The sequence below is a fragment of the Salvia miltiorrhiza genome, chromosome 5, assembly GCF_028751815.1.
Source record: "Salvia miltiorrhiza cultivar Shanhuang (shh) chromosome 5, IMPLAD_Smil_shh, whole genome shotgun sequence".
NCBI classification, from domain to species: Eukaryota; Viridiplantae; Streptophyta; class Magnoliopsida; order Lamiales; family Lamiaceae; genus Salvia; species Salvia miltiorrhiza.
The window spans coordinates 36,588,305-36,611,457 of record NC_080391.1 but is presented as its reverse complement, the minus strand read 5'-3'; the positions used below and the strand labels follow the sequence as shown (position 1 = coordinate 36,611,457).

The window sequence follows — 23,153 nt, the reverse complement described above, 5'->3', positions numbered from 1 at the left end:
AAATAGTCTGGTTAAGGAGTTCGTGTGTAAACGTCCACCCAACGTGGCTTGCACATGGGATTCTTTGAGCCGTTGGAGGTTTCATTAATATTGTTTTATCAAAACGTTACAATATTATTTTTACGAACTATATGTTTTTCATGTTCTTACATGTTTATTTGTTTACTTTCAGATATGTCTATGTCTCCGATTATTAACATTCTAGCAAACAATCCTCTCATCGGTCCTAATTACACCGAATAGAAACGCCATATTATGTACATACTTGACGCTGATGAGCACAGTTTTGTGCTTACCACTCCACGTCCCGCGGCCTTAACTGATGAGTCGACTGATGCGGAACGTGAGGCGCATAAGAGGTGGCACAAGTCGAATAATATGGCCAAGTGCTATATTATGATGACTATGTCGCAAAATTTGCAACTCCAGCATCAGGTCATGGATGACGCAGCGACCATCATGTTAAACCTCAGCGAGGTTTATGGGGAGTCCGAGAGGTCTGCTCGCTTTAACTTGATGAGAGAAATCTTATCTTGTAGGATGAGCGAGGGCAGTCCTGTGCACGATCATGTCATGCATATGACAAATCTGTTTGACAGGCTTGATCTGCTAGGAGGGGGTATCGAAGGCGAAGCCAAGGTCGATATCATCCTCAATACTCTCCCCAAAACTTTTGAGCACTTCCGTCTCAATATCGTTATGAGCAAAGTCAACCACACTCTTAATGAGTTGTTGAATGCTCTCGTTGCGGCAGAGGGAGTGATGGGCCGTGGGAAAGAGGTCCTTGTTGCTGCCAAGGGATCTGCTTCTTCGTCGAAAGGCGGGAAAAAGAAGTGGAAAGGTCCAAAGGGCAAGCATGACCATGAGGCTAGTGGGAGCGGTAAAGCCAAAGCAGATGGCCCTACCGGCGGCGTGAAGAAGCCAACGGGCAAGGGAAAGTGCTTCAAATGCGGCAAGGTTGGGCATTGGAAGAAAGATTGTCCAGTGCTCAAGGCAAAGGGACAAGGTACGTCACAAGTTTTAGTAACTGAAACATGTTTAGCTTCGTTTTCTACTCATTCGTGGGTAGTGGATACGGGGGCAACTGACCATGTTTGTTACACCTTGCAGGGCTTCAAGCCAACAAGGGAGCTAGCAAGTGATGAGATCACCATCTCCATGGGCAATGCGTCGAAGGTCGCAGCTGTTGCTATTGGAGATTTATCTTTATGTTTTGGTGATGACATTTTAGTTTTGAGAGATATTTTGTATGTGCCGGAGTTTCGGCGGAACATAATTTCTGTTTCAAAATTGTTTTTGAATGGATATTCTGTTATTTTTGATAGGGGTGTTTCTATCATGAGAGATAACAAGACTATTTGTTCTGGAATTTTGAACAACTCTCTCTATACTATTACATGTCCAATTAACAACTCTGTCCATGTTGCATCTACATCACAAATCCTTCCAAATCCGAATAAGAGGAAGTATTATTCTCATGAACAATATACACATACTTGGCACCTAAGATTAGGCCACATCAATCTAAATAGGATCCAAAGGCTCGTTTCAAATGGAATCTTGAAAGACTTTCAAGCGGTTCCATTTAGAACCTGCGAATCCTGTATAGAGGGAAAGATGACGGCAAGGTCTTTTAAGGCAAAGGGGAATAGGGCCTCGCATGTGTTAGAATTGGTTCACTCTGACTTGTGTGGACCAATGTCCACTAGAGCTCGTGGAGGGTATGAGTACTTCGTCACTTTCATTGACGATTACTCAAGATATGGGTATATTTACCTACTTCAACGCAAGTCTGAATGCTTTGAGAAATTCAAAGAATTCAAGGCGGAGGTGGAGAAGAGAACGGGTAAATCTATCAAGTCATTGCGGTCTGATCGCGGTGGCGAATACCTCGGGAATGAGTTTTTGCAATACTTGTCAGATTTTGGGATTACATCCCAATTGACTGCACCGGGTACTCCCCAACAGAACGGTGTAGCAGAGAGAAGAAACATGACTCTTATGGAAATGGTACGATCTATGATGAGCTATGCATCATTGCCTATTTCGTTTTGGGGATATGCCTTGGAAACAGCAGTTTATTTGCTGAATCGGGTACCGTCCAAATCGGTTCCTAAAACTCCTATTGAGTTATGGTCAGGGCGCAAGCCCAGCTTGAATCATATAAAGATATGGGGTTGTCCTGCATACGTGCTAGACAAGGAAGCGAAGAAATTGGAGCCGAGATGCGAACTAATGCTGTTTATAGGATACCCTAAGGAAACGAAAGGTGGTTATTTTTATAATCCGAAGGATCAAAAAGTGGTTGTTAGCACCAACGCACGATTCTTGGAACACGATTATCTAGATAATCACAAGTCTAAGTCCGAGATTGTCCTTCAAGAAATCGAAGGCAATGGACAGACGATTCCATTACCCCAGCCAAGTGTGCAAGTGAATGCACCACAAGACATTGCACGAACCATTGTCACAGCTGTACCACCACCGCTTCGTCGTAGTGGGAGGGTTGTAGTTCAACCCGATCGATTTATGTTCTTGGGAGAATCTTCGGATCTTCTTCCTGTTGATGAACAAAAGGATGTCGACCCAGATAACTATAGACAAGCGATGAAAGATCAAGATGCAGATTCTTGGTACGAAGCCATGGTTTCTGAAATAGAATCCATGGGTGCTATGGATGTATACGAGAAGACCGAACTACCAGATGGCTTCTTAGCTATAGGTAGTAGGTGGGTATACAAGAGAAAGAGAGATTCGGATGGCGAAGTCGCAGCTTTTAAAGCTAGACTGGTGGCGAAAGGCTATACCCAGGAACAGGGTATAGATTATGATGAGACCTTTTCGCCGGTTGCCATGCTCAAGTCTATCCGAATACTCCTTGCCATAGCAGCCCACATGAACCTTGAGATTTGGCAAATGGATGTCAAGACCGCTTTCCTAAACGGTTTCCTTGAAGAAGGAAGGGACATCTACATGCAGCAACCTGAAGGGTTTGTGAAGAAGGGCGAAGAGCATCTTGTATGGAAGCTTAAAAAGTCCATTTATGGACTTAAGCAAGCTTCAAGGTCATGGAACAAACGTTTTGACGAGGTCATTAAATCCTATGGATTTACTCGTTGTGAGAATGAAAGTTGCGTGTACCGTTTAGATGCCAATGGTGACGTGGTTTTCCTTGCACTTTATGTAGATGATATCCTCCTCATTGGCAACAATGTTGAGCTATTATCAGACATAAAGAAGTGGTTATCCGAACAGTTTCAAATGAAGGACTTAGGAGATGCAGCGTACATCCTGGGGATCAAGGTCGTTCGTGATCGTCAGAAAAGGATGTTGAGCTTATCTCAAGCGTCTTACATTGATACTGTGATTGCTCGTTTTAGCATGCAAAATGCCAAGAAAGGCTTGCTACCTTTTAGACATGGCATTCCTTTGTCTAAGGACATGTGTCCTAAGACGCCTAGTGAGGTTGAGGAGATGAGGAAGATACCCTATGCTTCCGCCGTAGGTAGCCTCATGTATGCGATGCTATGCACGAGACCTGATATTTGCTATGTCGTTGGCATGGTTGCAAGATATCAGTCGAACCCTGGACCAGGACACTGGACTGCGGTAAAGCATATTCTCAAGTACCTGAAACGGACTCGAGATTATAGGCTAGTTTACCAGTCAGACAGTCTATTTCCTTTGGGTTACACCGATTCGGATTTCCAGGCTGACCGGGATGAGAAGAGATCTACCTTTGGTTATGTGTTTACCTTGGGAGGTGGAGCCGTATCATGGCGGAGTGCAAAGCAGAAGTGCATTGCAGACTCCACCATGGAAGCCGAATATGTAGCTGCTTCGGAAGCTGCTAAGGAGGCTGTATGGTTCCGGAACTACCTCTTGGATCTAGGAGTGGTCCCTAATTTGCCTAAGAGTATCATAATTTATTGTGATAACTCGGGTGCAGTGGCAAATTCTAAGGAACCCAGGAGCCACAAGGCGTCAAAACACATAGAGAGAAAGTACCACATCATACGAGAAATCGTAAACAGAGGAGATGTGCTAGTAGAAAAGATTAATACATTGGAGAACCTAGCTGATCCTTTCACGAAAAGCTTACCGCAAAAGACCTATGAGAAGCATGCTCGAGGGATGGGATTGCGGTTGATGCCACCCACTTAGAGAAAAACTTTCAGTATAAGTGGGAGAGATGAAGTGAAGTTTTTGTAATAGCTAGTATTTAGACACATTGTATACTAAAAGTTTTGCTTTAGTATAAGTGGGAGATTGTTGGATTTGTATACTGAAAGCAAGAACTTTATGCTTGTATACAATGATTCCTGTTTTCACTATTCTTATCTCCTATCTGATTGTGTTCATGATTGCATATGTATGTTCTTTATCTCTGTATAAGTAGATTATATGGTGTGTTGTAGATCACAGAAGACCATATAATTGGAATAACCTTAAGAGATATAATATGATCACAGCCAAAATAACTCTAGGACAAGTTATTGGTTTAGGCTGCAGTATAGATGGAAGTAGTTTGTCTTGGCTACTTGTCTATACTGGTACGTCATTACGTATTGATAGGACCACAGTTTGAGATGTATTCTTCTATCTGACTTAAGTGAAGAATCAAGATCTCGGTGACTGATAAATCTTAATACTAATAAGTATTCAGATATATATATTAATTCGTATATCACTTTGACTTACTATGGGTGAAAGTTATATACTAACTCGAGTACTCTGTATCTTGGGTGATAGCGGTTAATATATGATATTTGATTATCTGTATTAGTACCCGTATCTGGTATAGGATAATGACATCCCCTTAAGGAGCTCAATAAGGTTTATTACGCTAAACCCTGCAGGTTGATTAAGTTAAGGCGTAATAATAAAGTTTGAGTGGTACTACTTAAGGAATTATTAAGAGATTAATTAATTTAAGCTGTCAGAGCTATAATTAATTAATGGATGTCGGATATTTTAAATACGGAGATTTAATAAGTCTAAATACAAGCCCCGACTCATCACCGGCAATAAAGGGGTAAGTCAGTATCAGTTCTCTAGTGGAATGAACTGATATTTATAAATTAATTATGGTCTCGGCTGATGATCACTAATTTCTTAGCAACAAATACCGCAACTAACACGGTGCAATTGTAGCAAATAATCAGTAACCGAGTATCGTATCCACAGGGACTGATAAACGAAATTACTCTAAGTAATCCTAATATTTCCTATAGCAATATTCAGACAACCAAAAATATGAAGGAGAATAAAAACTAAACTCAAGACAAAACAAATAAAATCAAATAAAAAAACAGATAAATAAAACGACTGATCCTAGGGATATAAATTCATTAATCAAATTCACATAATCAGCCTATTAATCCTAATTACCAGTTTAATCCAGTTATGATGAGAGATCACTTAATTAATCAATCACTCTCGCTAGAGCAGCAACGATCGTAGATTAGTAAATTCTCTATCTCCGCTAGGTCTCAAGAAAATCTACTAACTCCCAATAGCTCCTAAGAATAGCTCTCTATGATCCACCTATCTCCGCTAGGTCTCAAGGTTAAAATCATATCATACATTCCTGAATCCGCTAAACAGTTATCTCCGCTAGGTCTCAAACCGAATAGCTAAACATGCAAACTATTGATCAGATAATTCACAAGAAATTAAGCACCAGGAATTATGAATCATAAACTGGAAGGCAAAAAGGTATTAACAAATAAATCACATAAATTCAATCAACTATTTACAAACCCTAGAATCAGCTAAAGAACTAGCTAGACATCATAAAATAAAATAAAGCAATTGAAATAAATAAAATAGATAAAACCCGGAAGAATGTTGAATGACAGCTTGAATCTTGTAGGAAAATAAAGCTAATCTATGAAAACAATGAAAGTCTAAGTCTAAAACTGAAAAGATGGAGAAAATAGGTAAAGAGATGTAAAAAGATGTGTCTATTAGGTCAGGAAAATGACCTATATATAGGCACAGGAGATAAATACAGTACAGAGCTCGAAAATATTGATAAAATCCGAAAATCCCGCAAAATCCCGAAAATTCGGAAATTCCCGTCGGTCACTATTCACTGCTGCGCGCGACTTTCTTGTTTCGGCCCTATCGTCCTCGTCCGAACTCGGATTTGCGAACCGTTTGCGCCTACGAACTCGTATCGAGACGATCTACAACTTTCATTAAGAGAATTGGTCCAAATTCGAACTCCATATTTCTGTAAAAATCATCAAAGTACGAGCAAGTAACATATTTCACAAGATAAAGCAATTTAAGCACGAAACAATCATCCAACACTCAATTTCCTATAAAATTTACATCATAAGAACACTAAAAACAATGGAAACATGAGTGTTATCAGCTGACCATGGATAAATTAATTTATTTGAGGCCCATCTTTATTCCTTGTATCTGATCCCTGGGCTGGCCCAATGTCTCCTAGCCCAAGAAGACAGAATTTTCGGCCCTCACATGTAAAGTGGCGCCTCCTCCTCTTTTCTATATTATTAAATACAGCTGTCAGCTCTCAGGAAAATACACTGATAAAAATTAGGGTTTTTGAGAGCAGAGGGAGGCGCAGAAATGTGTATGGTCTTTCTGTCTTGGGAATTTCCATAGCTCGTTGTCCATCCAACGTTGGGAATTGAGCGGGATACAGTCGAGAAGATCAGAGCTGGAGTCAGATTCTTTCGATGCGATCATCGACAGTTTGTGCATCCGATTCTCAAGTAAGTTTTCCTAACACCTGTGTGCAGCTGTTAAATTCATAGGAGCATATTAGGATTTAATCGTTGTATGATGAATTAATAATAATCCAAGAAACGATCATCGGGCAATCGAGTATTAATTCAATTTAATATTCCTTCACTTTTGCCACTTTGAAGCAATCCACTCTTCCGAAATGACCATCTTCTTCAAATTATTTTTTTGCTTGTGATATTGTGCAAGAGTGATGAAGGAAGTTGCAAACCTTGTGACCGCTGGTCGATGCAAATTCCTTTGATTGGTGAATCTCCTCATGATGTTCACAACGCCGACATGGTTATATATATAACCATTCATGAAGATCGCCTTCTTAAGGGCATTCTTGATCTTTGGAAGCTTTCCAATATCCTCCAACATCAAGTCCACACAATGTGCGGCACATGGAGTCCAATAAAGATGTGGTCTTTTGGCCATAAGCAATTTCCCTATGAAAAAAGGATTAAGCTTTAATCATTAAGTAAAAACAACTTGGAAGTTGGAACTGAAAATTATAAAATTAAAGATGAATAGATGATTTAAACTTCTTACCCGCCTTAACATAGTTAGATGCATTATCCATCACCACTTGCACAACATTCATCTCTCCAACTTCCTCAACAATAGAATCAAGCATCAAAAACAAAGTGGTTGAATCTTTCACAACTTCGAAAACTTCCACCGATTTGATGAACACGGACCCTTTTGGAGAGTTGACAAGAAAGTTCACAATATTCTTTTGCACCACCGAATCACGCCATCCATCGGATAAAATAGAACATCCCTTTATGGCCCATTCTTTCTTGAACTCCATCACTTTGGTGTTCGTGGCTTCCACTTCCTTTTGAAGAAAAGGAACTCTTAGCTCATACATGCTCGGTGGAACCAACCCCGGACCATATTGTCCAATAGCTTCAACCATTCCTTTGAAGCTATCACTAGTAGCCGGATAGAAGGGAATTGCATTGTCATAAAAGAACCTTGCAATAGCTTCACAAGCTTTGTCCCTACATAATTAGTCACTAGCACCAAAAATTCTCTTTCTTTCTTTCCCACCCTTCAATACTTCTTGAGATTGAGAACTAGGTTGCTTAGATGCAAATAAAACATCTAAGGGACCTTTCATTCTTTTTGACGCCGGTGCCACTTTACTCGTGATGGTGCGTGACGAGCTACCTTCAATTTCCACCTCTTCCTCTTCTTCATCATAATCACCAACATCTTGAGACGGATTTCTAGCAAATTGATTAAGCACTTTACTAGTTGCTTTCTTAATCATATAAGCATTCACTTCCGTCCTTACATGCTCGGGAGCCTTAAGACATTTCTTTGTATTCCTAAAACCTCCCACCAAATGTTGCTTCATTCGATAGGATCCTCCATTTGTGACTTTCCCACAAAAATGACACGTCCATGCAATTTTATTCGAAGGATTGGGCGTCCCATATTTTTTAGTAGGATCATCATGATCATCCTCCGTTGATGATACACGTGACTTATCCGAAGCCATTGAAAGTTAAAACTGAAATTAAAAAAATGAAATTTGTTAAACTATAATATCAAAACTGAAATTATAAAACTAAAATAAAAAAGAACTTAAAAATTTGAATTAAAAACTGAATAGAACTTAAAAAAGAAATTAGATAGACACTAAACTGAATAGAAATCAAAAACTGAATTAAAAAAATTAATTAAAGACTGAACAGAAGTATAAAAGAAATTTAAAAAAAAGTTAAAAACTGAAAATATAAAAACTAAAAACTGAATTAAAGAGAGTTAAAAACTAAGAACTGAATTAAAAACTAAGAAAGATTTGAAATTTGAAATAAACTACAAAAATCGAATTGAAGTAACTTACCTGACTGGAGCAGACCGCCGGCGGCGGATGGCGGGCGGCGGCGCAGCGGCGTGCGGTGGGCAGGGGTCTAGCGGCGCAGAGGAGTGGAGTGGAGAAAGGGAGATGCGTGTTTTGTAAAATAAGTAATAACTCTTAACCTAAAATTGAAATAAATACTCCTAACCCTAAATGCACAAGAGGCGCGGGCTTGTGGGCTTTTGCGCCTAAGCGCGCTTTCGGCGCCTACATGCGCCTTGGCCGCGCCTCTCGTAGGTTGGTGCGCCTGGCTCTGGAAAAAGCCCAACCCGCGCGCCCAGACTAAAGCCCACGCCTAGGCGCGCCTGGGCGCGCTTTTTTAAACACAGGTTATAATGAGAAAATTGGGGGCTATGTTTAAAATTACCCAATTTTTAAATGTGGATGCGAAATTATTTATTTGTGGGCCTATTAATTTATTTAATTGAGTTGTGCAGATTTTATTTTAAAATGAATGCACTATTTTACTTAATTAGACTTAAATAGTTTGATTAATTATTTTATAAATGATTTGTATAATATTATATTATTATTATGTGCATATTTTAAGTCATTACTTATCATATGTTTAAGCATGAAATGAATTTGCATTTGCATTATGCAATAAAAGCATTTATAATTTAATTGGTTTTACTTACAAATCCAATTACTAAAGAAAATCGAGTCAGGATATTGTTGGTGTTCTTAACTCAAGAATTTTAGTTTTCAATTATTTATTCATTAAATTTTGAAAACCCGACTAAGTGAATCATAGAATGTTTAGTACACTCATTGAGAAATAAGATTAGCTTCACGAGACCTATTAAGAATAGAATTTCATGTAGGCTTTGTGGACCAAGGGGATTAGCACTGCTTTCCCAAGATGAGTTTATGTGATTATGATCTTCAGGCTTTGCCTAACCAGATGGGCTTACTTTTCAAATGTATAAAGTATGATTGAGTTATTAAGCTCTAAATGTTTCAATGAAATGTAAACTGTTTATTTAATGAAATGCAAACTGTTTATCCAATAAAATGTTTATGTGCACTATGCTCTGTTTAAGGTCGCAAAGTTAATCAATTGAGGTTCTCTTATGATCTAACACGTTGTTTGAGAATTGTGTACATTTATTAGCTGACTTGGTGGGTTGATCTCCATCGGGCTCTAACCAGAGGCGTTATAAGGGTGCTCGGCTGGATGTGTTCCGGAGCATGAGAAATATGAGGCCTGCCTGGGTGGCGTCCCGAGGTCAAAGTAAACTTGTCTGGGTTACACCCTCAGTTCAAGTAAGCAGGAGACAGAGATCCGTTGGTGGCTAAAAGGTCCGGGATCACAGCGAGTAATAGAAAGGGAGTGTGACATGTGCGCATAAATGAAAGAAATTATTTTAACATGCTTAGAAGTTCTTTCAATTTAAAACCTTCTAAGTTATGTCAAGTATGATTGGATAAATTGTCTTCACATTTTATAAAATGCATGCCCACTGATAGGGGTGGAAAATCGGGTACCCGCGGGTACCCTACCCGCAAAATGCGGGTACCCGTGGGATGAAAACTGCCGAAAACGGCACCCTCACCCGACCCTCTTCCCCGATGCGGGTATCCGAATACCCGCAGCGGATACCTGCTGCGGGTATGAGGGTACCCTCACAGTCCCGCGATTTTTTTTTAATTGTATTTTTGCGGGTTTTTGGTCCCGCTGGAGGGTATTTCGTCCCGCGAGAGGGTATTTCGTCCCGCGAGAGGGTATTTTGTCCCGCATTTCACAAAAAAAATTGAAAATATCCTTTCTATTTCATCGATTATCCATAAAACCTGTGACGTAATTAGGGCTAGGAGGAGTTTTGGGGATTTGGGGGTTAATTCCTAAAAGTAAAATCTAATAAAATTATTTAATTTTAATTTTATAATGTTATTTGTGGGTAATGCGGGTATCCGCGGGTATACCCGAGGGTACCCTCTACCCGCAATTTTTGAGGATGCGATACCCGCACCCGACCCTCCACCCGAATTTTGCGGGTATCGGGACGGGTGAGGGTATACCCGATACCCGCAACCCGATTTTCCACCCCTACCCACTGAGTACATTAGTACTTAGCCCAAAAATACTTTCAAATATTTTCAGGTTGGCTGGTCGGTGCTGACGGGACGGAGCTGAGGCTAGGGTTCAATATTCTATTAAGACTTCCGCTGCAGCACTAGCTTTTGACTGTCTTTTGTTTTATCAGCTTCAGACCTTCATGTTAAATTTTAAATGATATCCCTCGATCTTAACTCCTAGATTTATGCTAATGAATGTCGGTTGTCAGAAGCATGAAACAAAACTTGTAATCCAAAGGGGACTAGCCCGACTTGTCATCTTATTATTCGGGTTCAATAAGAATTTTTCTTTATGTTATTTCTATAAAATAGTTGCAGCTCGATTGTATTTATTCCTTCAAGATTGAGGTGTGACAATTAGTAAGTTCAACCCGAACAAAATGTATCTATTTTACAAAATAAGTTTAAGTTTAATTAATCTTCAAATTAATTAACACTTATAATTCATTCATTTCTTTAACCAATATATTCCTACAACAACATTATCTAATAGCGACATAATTTTAGTGATAATTTAGTGACACATAGAGATGTATCCCAAATTTTGTTACATTTTTAAGTGTAATAAATTTTAGCTACACCCTCACATGTATCTATATACTTTAGTGACATGTAAAAATTTACATAATTTTTTTTTGATTTAAAGTACAACAAATTTTGTGACATTTATCCATGTAACTAATTTTGTGATATCTAAAACTATTCCAAAATATTGTTGTTACTCATTGTCACAATATATTTTTGCTTTCACAAACACACACACAAATTCACACACACACATGAATATTAGTATATTACTTTAACAAGTGTTGCCCCGTGCTTTCGCACGGAAAATACGTACATATATGTATATTTTATATTTTGAAATATAGAAATCGGTAAATTATATAAGTAATAATATCAAAAATATGTATCAAAAGTTTGATGTCCACTAAATCACAAATTAAGAAGCTTTTAATTTCAGTCAATTTAAAATTAGTAAACTATATTTTATTATTCATATCATTAATTTTTGCATATTTATTACTTATATAATAAAATATATTTCCCTCGTCCACAAAAAATAGTGTATTTTTGTCATTTGGGACGTCCACAAAATTAATCTCTTTATATATATATATATAAATTCAGAAGTTAAATTAGAATACAAAAGTAGAACTAAGAAGATAATACCAATCACATATATATAAGGTATATTTGTGGAGATTATAAATTCAAAAGTTAAATTAAAAGTTCAAGAGACAATAAAAAAAATTCAGAAGTTAAAGAAGTTGAACAATCGTACTAAAACTGTTTGGCAGCCTTGAAAGTTGAACAACCGTGATTTCTTTTATACACTCAATGGAATATTTAATAAAATATTAATTTTTGTATGAATTGTGTGATGAGATTTTTTGGAGGGAAAATGTTGTAGACTACTTTCCTTTAGTATATTAGCATAGATTGTTAATAAAATTAAAATTTTCAAAGAACTAACTATAAAATATATTGTCATAAAAAATAGCTACACTTTCATATGTTTCAAAATAACTACAGTTTTGCATGTCACAAAAATAGTTACACACTCAAATGTCACTAAATTTAGTGATGTCTTTCTTTTTGTGACACGCAAAGCTATCCAACTACAAAATGTCACAATTTTATTTAGTGATATTCATAAGTGCCACTATTTGTCAAAAATTATGTCACTATTAGAATATTTAGTTGTAGTATATGCAATGTTGTCTCCCTTCCTTCACCATCCTTCACCATCCTTCATACAGTCATAAGCAACCATAATCAATTTAAAGTTCAATCAAATCATCAAGCAATTAATTAATCACACAAATTCCATCAAAACATATTTAGTTAAGCATTTTATGCAAGAACTACTCATAAATCATCAGTGTTACTCTTATACACACATAACAAAAGTGTTTCCCCTACTCATCAACTACAAGACCATGTTCAACCATTCCATACAGATAATAATATAACAATAGTATGCAAACTCATTTTTAATAAGATTCACAAGGATCCATATATTACAAGATATACTCACTATACTTCACAACTATCACCAACCATACTCATATCACAAATATGGCCATATTTCACATAAATCATTGGTAGCCAAACAATTTAATCTAAATAATTATTACCAAAGATTGAAGTGAACCAATCGTCCAAAGATGATCTTCCATAACTATCTCCTTCATGTACTTCATCATATAGAAATCATATTGATAGCAATCTGGTAGTTTGTGTTGACAAAATTCTATGTTTTGATTAATGTCAAAATTCAACGGCGTGAACCCTAATGATGACCAAAACCAGCTGAAGGATTATGAAGTTCCCAGCTGAAGGATTAGGAAGTTCCCAGCTGAAAAGTAGTGTGTTGAATCCTAAGTTTAAGAATAAAAGACTAAGTGAAATTCTATGAAGAAGTCTAAGGTTGCTATAATCTCAGCTGAAGATCAAACTGCAAAGGTAAATCAAGAAACGATCAAGCAAAAAAAGATCCAGACTTACGAAGCAATCTCAGTCCGAAGGATCAGGAGATGACCATGCTGATCAGGTTTATACCAGGCCACTAGCATGGAGACTTTGCTGAACTGAAACACAAACCGATGGAAGCATTAGTCTACTCAAGCTCACTGAATGAAGAATACAAAGGTGGCACGTACTCATACTAACTCATGTCACATTAGCCATGAAGTCAACAGGCTTAAAGAGAAGTCAACCTTTAAAGCATATCAAGTCATCCTGAACATTTAATGCTACAGAGTTCCAATTAAATATTAATCCCATTTTTCAGAAAGTACAAGAATGTATGCGGAACATCAATATGCAGATGCTTAGATCTAGCTATCATAACCATTCCTTGATATAATAGGAAGATTTCTATGGACGACATATTGGATTTTAAAGAAAGCTCTCTCCAAGGGCTTCATTCAAATTCATGTCTTTATATATGATGAAAGCTCAAGATACGCGAGGTGGAGACTCTCTGCATTGTTGCGTTCGTTCAATTTCCAACCTTCGTAGTTAATATTTCAATAACAATAATTGCTTAAAAAGATAACTTAAACTTCATTGTAAAATTCCAAGTTCAATTTTGTAAATACATTAGAAGTTCTTAGACTAGACGTTCTTCATTGTAAAACTCCTAAACCTATATTCGAACACACTAATCATTTCAACTGTTCTTAATTGTAATTGTGTGTTCACTTAGTTGGAGAAACCATTTTCTGTAACTCTCACTCAATGTAAAAGATAAGTGTAGAAGTGAAGAGAAGTCGACAAATAAGCTTCAAGTGAGAAGTCTGAAAGTTGGCGAAGCAACAGGTGCTATCGAGAAATAGCATTCGGTGATAATCAGCGTAAATAGTTAATACGGTATTGCAACCACGTAAATTGCTCAACGGTAATAGCCACGTAACCCATGTGATCAGTCTAAGGTGAACTAACCAATGATAAGACATTCTCCCAAATCTATCTGCATAGTTCTAGAAATAGAAGCTCAGTTAGACAAGATTTGGCAAATGATGTCTAGACTGCATTGTTGAATGGCTATCTGAAAGATTGTATGGTCATCTATATGCAACAACTCGAGGGCTATGAAAAGAAATGTAAATGGTATCTCGTATGACAATCTTATAGACTTAAGCAAGTATCTCGGTCTTGGAACTTATGTTTCAATGAGGCGGTCAAAACCTATGGATTTACCCAATGTCTTAGTGAGAGTTGCGTGTACCGATATGGCGTCGATGGTGTACTTTATGCAAATGCTATTCTGCTTATTTTCGACAATAATAAGGTATTATTAGAGGTGAAGAAATGATTCTACGAGCAGTTTCAAATAAAGGATTTGAAAAAAATAACTTATATCATAGGATCAAAATTACAAATGATTACAAGAAGAGAACTATAAGCCTCTCATATATATCTTATTTTTATATTGTTATTGCTTGTTTTAGGATGCAGACTGCCAAGAAACGATTGCTACCTTTCAGACATGGCGTTCCACTATCTAAGGACATGTGTGCAAAGACGCCTATTGAGGTTGAGGAAATGAAAACAATACTCTATCCTTCCGTCATAAGTAGCCTCATATACGCAATGATATGCACGGGATCGACCTGATATTTGTTGTGTTGTAGGCATAATATCTAGATATCAGTTTAACCCTTGTTGGGTCCATGAGGGTTACGAAACTGGTGTATTGGGGGAGGAAGAATACACCAGAAGGATAATTTTGACGTTTAAAACATTTAAAGCTTCTTTTAAAAACTCACTCTTGATCACTAATTTCTTAGCAACAAATACCACAACTAACACGGTGCAATTGTAGCAAATAATCAGTAACCGAGTATCGTATCCACAAGGACTGACACAACGAAATAACTCTAGCTATATCCTAAACAGACTATAACAGTAGACAGGCAAACGAAAATAAAGAAGGTTTGATTAACTTATACTAAAACGCAAATTCGAAAAATTTTGTTTTTTCGAATTTGTGCGAAGGAAGCGTAATGTCTCTCGCTAGGGTTACGTCTGGGCCGCCGCCCGTCCGTTCTCCGGCTGGTAACAGGCCTCAGATCACAACCTCTACGAGTGCCCCACCCAAGTCTACAGTGCAGCAGACCACTTTGAATCCCCCGACAACAACACAAATGGTAAACCCTACCCTCAACAACCTTCAAATCTTCGAGAAAGATGACGTTCCAAATAACAGCCTCACAGCGAATATGGACTCTCCGACGCCTGGTAACAAGCTGTCAAACCCTAGCAACGAAAATCCTCTAAAAGAAGTTGGAGAGGCGGCCATCAAGCCCTTTTTTGCGGCGGTTACGGCGCCAAAATATGTCAGGAAACCGGATATTATTGCTCACAGGTATAATCGGTTCCAACCAGAGCGTACGGGGGATACCTATACCATCACTATTCCAATGGATTTTTACGAACAGCAAGTTCAAAATTTCAAACATGCTGTCATTGGTCGTCTCCTTTTGCGAAAGGGAGATAAACCAAGATCTACGGATGATCTTAAACAGGAGCTCCAATTACTTTGGAATGTGAAGGGGAAGTGGACTCTAATTCCCATGGGGAAAGGCTTTTTCACGCTCAAGTTCTCTACAGCGGAAGACAAGGTTTCGGCAAAACGTCATGCTGTTTGGGATCTTTCTCGTGGTTCAATCCGCATTCGTGAATGGATTAGAAACTTTGACCGTTACAAAGAAGTTTCTTCGCTCTGTCAAGTCTGGGTGAGAATCTATAATTTACCGGTGGAATATTGGCATGCAGAGGTGATTTCAGCCATCGGTAGAACTCTTAGATCGCCGATCAGAATTGATAGTCTTTCGGCACATGGGGAAAAAGGGAATTTTGCTCGTATCCTTGTCGAATTAGATCTTGCGATTCCGCTCCAGGAATCGGTTACCATCGACTGTGGTATTGCCTCTTTCTATGTGGAGTTCGTGTATGAACGTCTCCCTCTTTATTGTTCTCAATGCAGGGTCACAGGTCACACTGTTGATAAGTGTAAGAAACTTTTAGCACGTCAAGAAAATAATATTGCGGCAGAAGCTAAAGGGAAACAAGTGGATAATGATGCGACAGTGGGAGATGGGTTCACTACAGTTAAGAACAAAAAGTTTTAGAAACCGAGACATGAAGGTGAAGCTTCGGGTTTGGGACAAAAACCAAAAAATGGCGCCATAGCTAACTCTTTTGAAGCCCTAGCCTCCACGGAACAGAATGTTTCTCCTGCTAAAGATGGATTGGTGGCAGAAGATGTTGAAAGTGAGGAGGAGTTCTATGGTCCTGATCTTCTGGAAGATGTTCTTAAATTGTCTGACGAGGCTGAAGTTGCTGCTACAGAGGCTGTTGCGGAACAAGGAAAAGAGCACGAAGAAGTGGAGACCCAAGCTCCGGCGCCCCAGCCACAGGTGACAGAACAGGTGCTCCAAAATTGGATGAAAGATCAGCGCGTGGTTGAGGCCATTACTCAAAAAGATGCAGCTGCTAAACGGAGGGGAAGGCCGCCTGGGTCTTTTGCCCGAAAGAACTTGATCATTCATGATGACAGCATCAAATCGCGCCTCCGAAAATTGGATTACACACGCGCGGCATCGGATGCAAAAGCTGAGGAATTTATTAACAACAGGATGACTGCTGCGGTGGAAGCTGGTCACAAACCACGTTATTACACTATCGATAAAACCTCTTCTTCAAGTGGGCGTTTCATGGATAATGTTGCTGCTGGCAGCTGGGCGAAAGAGGTGGAGGCGAGAGATGCTCGCCGTCCCACCCAACACAAGTAATTCTCCCATGAATATACTCGCTTGGAATGTCCGTGGCCTAACGGACGAAACCAAACGAGTACTCAAGGAACATTGCTGTTCCTTTAATCCGGTGATGGTTGGTATTATTGAGCCTAAGGCTACTTTCAATCGTGCTTCGGTTCCGTACTGGAGGGCCATTAACTTGGTTCTGATTCATCAAAATCAAAGAACAGATATGTGCTCTAACATCTGGATTTTTACACATCCTAATCTCTCTTTTCAAATCATTTTTTCCTCTGATCAAACTGTTATCATCGATTGCATTTGGCAGGGTCTTGATTACAGGGTGGATTTCGTTCACGGATCTAATTCTCATCAGATGAGACGTCAAATGTGGGTTGATCTTCTCAGCTACTTGAATGATTACTATGTCATCATTGGCGACTTTAATGCTGTTAAAGGGGCGCATGAACGCATAAGTACCTGCATGCCTGCTGCTGCGTCTTGCAAAGACTTCTGTGATTTCATTGACTACTCTGGTCTTGTGGAATCGCCTACTACGGGTCTTAGATTCACTTGGTCTGGAAGACGTTTTATGCCGTCGCATGTTGAGTCGATTTTAGATCGGGCCTTTTATAAGGCTTCTTTTGCGGATCATTGGCAAAGTGTTCATACTCATGTCTTCCCCAGGATCACGTCGGATCATTCTCCGATTCTTCTGATGTGCCAGCAAACAAACACTACCCAAAGGCGGTTTTTCAAATTTTTGAACATGTGGACCGAGCATCCTGAGTTCAGCGATCTGGTGACGAGCTCCTGGACGGGGACGACAGCTGTTTCGTGCCCCATTTACAATGTCATGTCTAAGCTTAAACGCCTTCGGAAAGACATTACGGCTTGGAATAGAACGGTCTTTGGCAATGTGGATAGATTGGTGATGGAAACGCAGCAGGAGCTTCAGCTTATTCAAGAGCAAATTGCACAAGAAGGTTATACGGAGGAGTTGTTCAACAGAGAGGTGGCTGCTCAAGCTACGGTTAATGTGAATCTTTCGAGAAAAAGTTCTCTCCTGCAACAAAAGAGTCGCGTCAAATGGCTGCATGACGGCGACCGTAATACTGCTTTTTTTCATAACATGCTTCGGTACAAGCAGAGGCGGCAGGCGATCTTGCATTTAGAGGTCAACGGCAATATGAGTTATAACCAACAGATGATTGAAGATCACATTGTGGATTTCTTCTCCAATCTTTTTAATGCGCCTGTTTCTGATGTGGGAGATATCACGGCGATAGAGGCGGTTCTTGATCATATGGTCTCTGATGATCAAAATTTGATGCTTGTTAGAATTCCAGACGAGGAGGAAATTACTGCGGCTGTTTTTGACCTTGATGCTAATAGCGCTGCGGGGCCTGATGGCTTTACTGGCAAATTTTTTCACGTTTGCTGGCAAACAATCAAGGTCGACATCTGGAAAGCTGTTCGCACTTTCTTCACGCGTTCTTATCTACCGAATGGTTGTAATTCTAACACTCTCATCATGATTCCAAAGAAAGAGGATGTGACCTCGGTAACTGATCTTCGTCCAATTGTCTTGTCGAATTTTTTCTTCAAGATCATCTCCAAAATTCTTGCCAAGAGACTCAATGTCGTAGCAGAAAAGTGTGTTTCTCCGAATCAGTTTGGTTTCATTAGTGGCCGTGCTATCCATGACTGCATTATGCTCGGCTCGGAGGGCGTCAATTGTATGAATCGTTCCAATGGCGGAAAGAATATGACTTGCAAAATTGATATCTCGAAAGCCTTTGATACTCTTCGTTGGGACTTTTTGTTGGATGTTTTGAGAGTCGGTGGTTATGATAGTAAATTTATTAGATGGATTGAAGTGATCCTACACTCGGCCAAGTTATCCATCCTTGTTAATGGGAAACTTTGTGGGTTTTTCACTTGCTCGAGAGGGGTCAGGCAGGGTGATCCCCTCTCCCCCATTTTATTTGGGATTGCAGAGGATGTTCTCAGCGCTTTATTCCACAACTGTGTTTCTTCTGATCATTTGCATCCCATGAGATACAATCGACGGCAGAGCTTCCCCACTCATCTTCTCTATGCTGATGACATATTAGTTTTCTGCAAGGCTTCTGTGCAGAACGCTAAAACCTTGAAGAAAATCCTGGATTACTGTAACACCCCGCTTTTTACATGATTATAAATATTTTGAGATTTATTTTTAAGAGCACCGAGATATAAAAATAATCTTATGATGAGATGAGATATCCCAATAGTATGAGCTATTATATTTTCGATGATGAGTCTAGTAAATGAAATACTTTGAGAAATAAGGATGTATAGAGATGTTGTTTGAACTAAGAAGAAGTTAAAAATTTTTCTTTTCTTTCTTTAGTCGGTGGCAGCTCTGGCGAATCCGAGCTCTGCTCTGGCAGCAGAGCTAAATCCGAACTCTGCTCTGGAAGCAGAGCTGAAGTTGAACCGAAGCAGAGCTGATGTTGAGCCTAGCTCTGCTCTGCTCTGATAGCGTAGCTGAAAGCTCTGCTCTGGAGGCAGAGCTGAAGTGGAGCTCTGCTCTGGAGATGGAGCTGAAAACCCGAGCTCTGCTCTGGTGACAGAGCTGAAATTGAGCTCTACTCTGGCCGAGTCAGTTAGCTCTGCTCTGGCCAAGTCAGTAAGCTCTGCTCTGGCCGAGTTAGTTAGCTCTGCTCTGGCCGAGTCAGTTAGCTCTGCTCTACCGAGTCAGTTAGCTCTGCTCTGCTGAGTCAGTCAGCTCTGCTTTGGCGAGTTTTTAACTCTGCTCTGGCAGCAGAGCTAAAACCGAGCTCTGCTCTGGAGGCGGAGCTGATTCGAGCTCTGCTCTGGAGGCAGAGCTGAAGTCGAGCTCTGCTCTGGAGGCAGAGCTGAAGACGAGCTCTGCTCTGGATGCAGAGCTGAGACGAGCTCTGCTCTGGAGGCAGAGCTGAGATGAGCTCTGCTCTGGAGGCAGAGCTGAAGACGAGCTCTGCTCTGGAGGCAGAGCTGAAGTTGAGCTCTGCTCTGGAGGCAGAGCTGAGACGAGCTTTGCTCTGGTGCGGAAGAAGTCAAAGCAAGTGGATGGATGGATAAGATATTTATGCAAGTGGATAATTAAGCATGTGTTATTATCCAATACTTGATGGCTAAGTAAATGAGGTTATATATGTATAACACCTTTCTCTTTCATCCTCACCATAGCAGCCGTCCCTTTCATCTCACTTTTCTCTCTCTTTCTCCATCAACACCTTCCATTGTTGGGCATAACCAAAGCTCCATAGATCAATTCTACACCATAGAAAGCTCTTAAATCATGCTCAAAACATCATTATCTCCATAAATCAAAAGCTTGAGTGTGATAGAAAGCTTGGTTTCAAGAAGAAGGAGCTATACTTTTCCTCTTCAAAAATCATAGAGTAAGCTTCTAAACACATGAACCTATTTATTTTTAAGCTTTATGAGCATGTAAATGGAGGATCAAAGCATGAAAACATCACCTTATCTTTTCTTTGTAATTTTCGAAAATTACTAGGGTTGGAAGTCTTCTAAAATTTTGTCGTCTTCTAACTAGTATATGCATGCTATTAAGGTGTTAATTATTGGTCTTTGAATGAAAAGCATGATTTAATTTGAGTTATGGAATATTGAAGGTGTTGGGTTGTGTGAAGTTGGAAAGTTGAAGTTCATGAAGAAAGTAAGGGCTAGAGTATAAAAATGAGCTTATTAGATTGTAGCTATGATTGTTGATGGATTAAAATTATGATTAAAGATGATTGATAAAGATTATGATGAATTGGTTTGATAAGAAATAAAGTATGCTTGGCTATATGTTTAGGGTGGACTAGTTGATAAGTGAATTGGCTAGCTTATTTAAGCTACTGACTTGATTGATTTCGACAGGGTTGTTGATACCCAAAAATCTTTCAAATTTTATGGTAAGTATATATAAGTGTTAGGAACGTTCATGTAAAATTTGAAGTCTTTTGGACGTCGTTTGATACCCTTTTAAATTATGAAACTCCAACTGCAACTTTCTACCGAAAGTATGGAAGAAACAGATATAATAGCCACTTTTCTAATAGTTTTCCGTGCGTTTATGGTTTCCAAATTTTTATATGAACAAGGTGAGCATGTTAGCTAGCTACCCATAAAAGTTTAAGTCTTTTCGACAAGATCTACTATTTTTCTAAAATCAAAAATTTCAGTTGCACAAAACTGTCGAAAATGGTAGACTGTAGGAAAATGGTCATATCTCTTAAACCACTTAGAGTTTTGCAACCTACTTTTTTTTAAATGAAACTAGACGTCAAGAGGTTTCCAACGGTATGAGTCCCAAACCCAGGAGAGTTCCGAGGTAAAGCAGTTTATTACTTGAAGTTGGGACAGAGTATATGAAGTCAAGTATGGTTTTGCACAAAGTACACCTACCTTTGATTTAGTAAATTGCATGTGTTAAAGACGATAACTATACACCTTAGTAATTCATAAAAATGCTAATGGGATACATATATATATATATATATGTGTGTTTATATATATATATAACACTTTTTCCGAGTTTAATTTACTTAACCAAATTGGTTCTCTTGAGATATTAAACCACTTAGTAATATCATTAAGCATTATGTGAATTATCGAGTATATATTAAAGAATGTGATATAACCTCATAACTTTAGTTTGTGATTGCTAAGGGTTATCTGGGTTTGTGTATTTAGAAGTCTTTCCTTAATGAACATATTAACTTAAAACTTTGGTATGTGGGTGATAATGAAATCGATGAATAATTAGGAAGTATTATTATAAAAGTATTTTGGTTACGAAGAGTGATTAGTTACAAGGAAACAATGAGAAGGGGAGACTAGTATTTAGATGAGAATAGTAAACCTAGTAAGGATTTGTCTGATTGACGTTTATTTTATTACATGAATCGTCTATGCCATTAATGATATCTGAAGACACGAGTCAAGGGCATAAGTAGGATTTCTCCGAAGTACGAGGACCAAAGCTAAGATTTCCAGGTGGGCATTACTTTCTAATACCTCTATTACAGGCTTTCTAAATGATGATTTTGATGATGTCTATAAGTTTTAAGATGATAAATTGATGTTTGAACTAATTAACTTGCCGAATTTTGATGACGACGAGCCTGTATGTTACCCTCTACGGATGAAACGATTTCGGGTCCTGCCAAAGGCGGGATTGTGTACACGGAGGTAATTGTGAGCTGTATACCGGGTTGGCCGGTCAGAAATGACCGTGAGCCGACTGTCAGGTCGGCCGGTTACGGTGCTTGAGAAGGAGGCCTACTTCTCAATACCATGATGATGATAAGTTGTAGAAGTGGTACTACATGCTAAGTATTTATGACTGCAGTCTATTTTTCATTACTTTATGATGCATATAATTTATCAATTGCTTACACAGGTTCTTTTAAAGAAAAACCCCTGTGTGATGTATAAATGGCAAGTTAATTGTATAGCTCTAAGAGTGAGATTGTTTATTTTCGGCTTATGTCCACTGAGTATTTTATACTCAGCCCTGCATGTATTTCTAAATGTGCAGGATGAGCAAGGAGAGAGATTGGGGGTCCGCTGAAGGGCTGTTGTTTCTAGACGACTTTTGTGTGCCGTATTCTGCTCCTATACGGTAGTGTGAATAGTGGAAGACTATGCCCCTTTGAACTTAATTAGGATTGTTACTCTCAGCTATATGTCTTCATGCATATAGTCTGATCACGTTATGCTGTGCTACCCTGAACATTATGAATCATTGTAAATATTTAACTATACTCCCTTTGTTTTCATTAACTAGAACCTTGATACATTTGAATGTATGAAGCCGACCATGTTTCTATTAAGTTTGATGATATTTTATTGCTTTAACTTGAATTATTAGTAACTTTTGCTTGATGAGTCTTCTAGTTCGCTTGTTTTTACCCTATCTTTTTATTAGTCGTATCGATACCCAATCTACGCTATCACTGGCTAGATGACGGGCTGCGACAGAGTGGTATCAGAGCAGGTTGTTTGCTCTGAGTTTCATTCTTGATTAAGTTCAAACTCCTTGATTGAGTTAAACTTTCACAATTGAGCCAAATGATTGATTTCAACTATCCTTGAGTTGAGTAAATCTTTTGATCTCATTTACTCATGAG

General features: G+C 38.9%; 1 protein-coding gene and 1 long non-coding RNA gene across 2 annotated transcripts; one reads left to right on the top strand and one right to left on the bottom strand.

Moving 5' to 3' along the window:
- The first annotated feature begins 765 nt into the window (after positions 1-765).
- On the top strand, positions 766-1,324 carry LOC130987045 (uncharacterized). Its single transcript, XR_009089553.1, has 2 exons — positions 766-1,006; positions 1,111-1,324. It is a non-coding gene; the product is annotated as an uncharacterized LOC130987045 (long non-coding RNA).
- Positions 1,325-6,885: 5,561 nt separating this feature from the next.
- Positions 6,886-8,128, bottom strand: LOC131025863 (uncharacterized). The gene is made up of 3 exons (XM_057955650.1): positions 7,939-8,128; positions 7,315-7,752; positions 6,886-7,211 (listed from the first exon to the last, which is right to left on the bottom strand). The coding sequence occupies exons 1-3, from the start codon at positions 8,126-8,128 to the stop codon at positions 6,886-6,888; spliced, it is 954 nt and encodes a 317-aa protein (XP_057811633.1).
- Positions 8,129-23,153: the final 15,025 nt, after the last annotated feature.

Bases quoted from the DNA above. Each gene is read 5' to 3' on its own strand.
- LOC131025863 (XM_057955650.1), bottom strand. From the start codon at position 8,128: ATGAAGCAACATTTGGTGGGAGGTTTTAGGAATACAAAGAAATGTCTT. The intron at 7,753-7,938 runs GTAGCTCGTCAC...AAGCTTGTGAAG, and splicing joins GGAAGAGGTGGAAATTGAAG to CTATTGCAAGGTTCTTTTAT. The intron at 7,212-7,314 runs GTAAGAAGTTTA...CTTTTTTCATAG, and splicing joins ATCTAACTATGTTAAGGCGG to GGAAATTGCTTATGGCCAAA.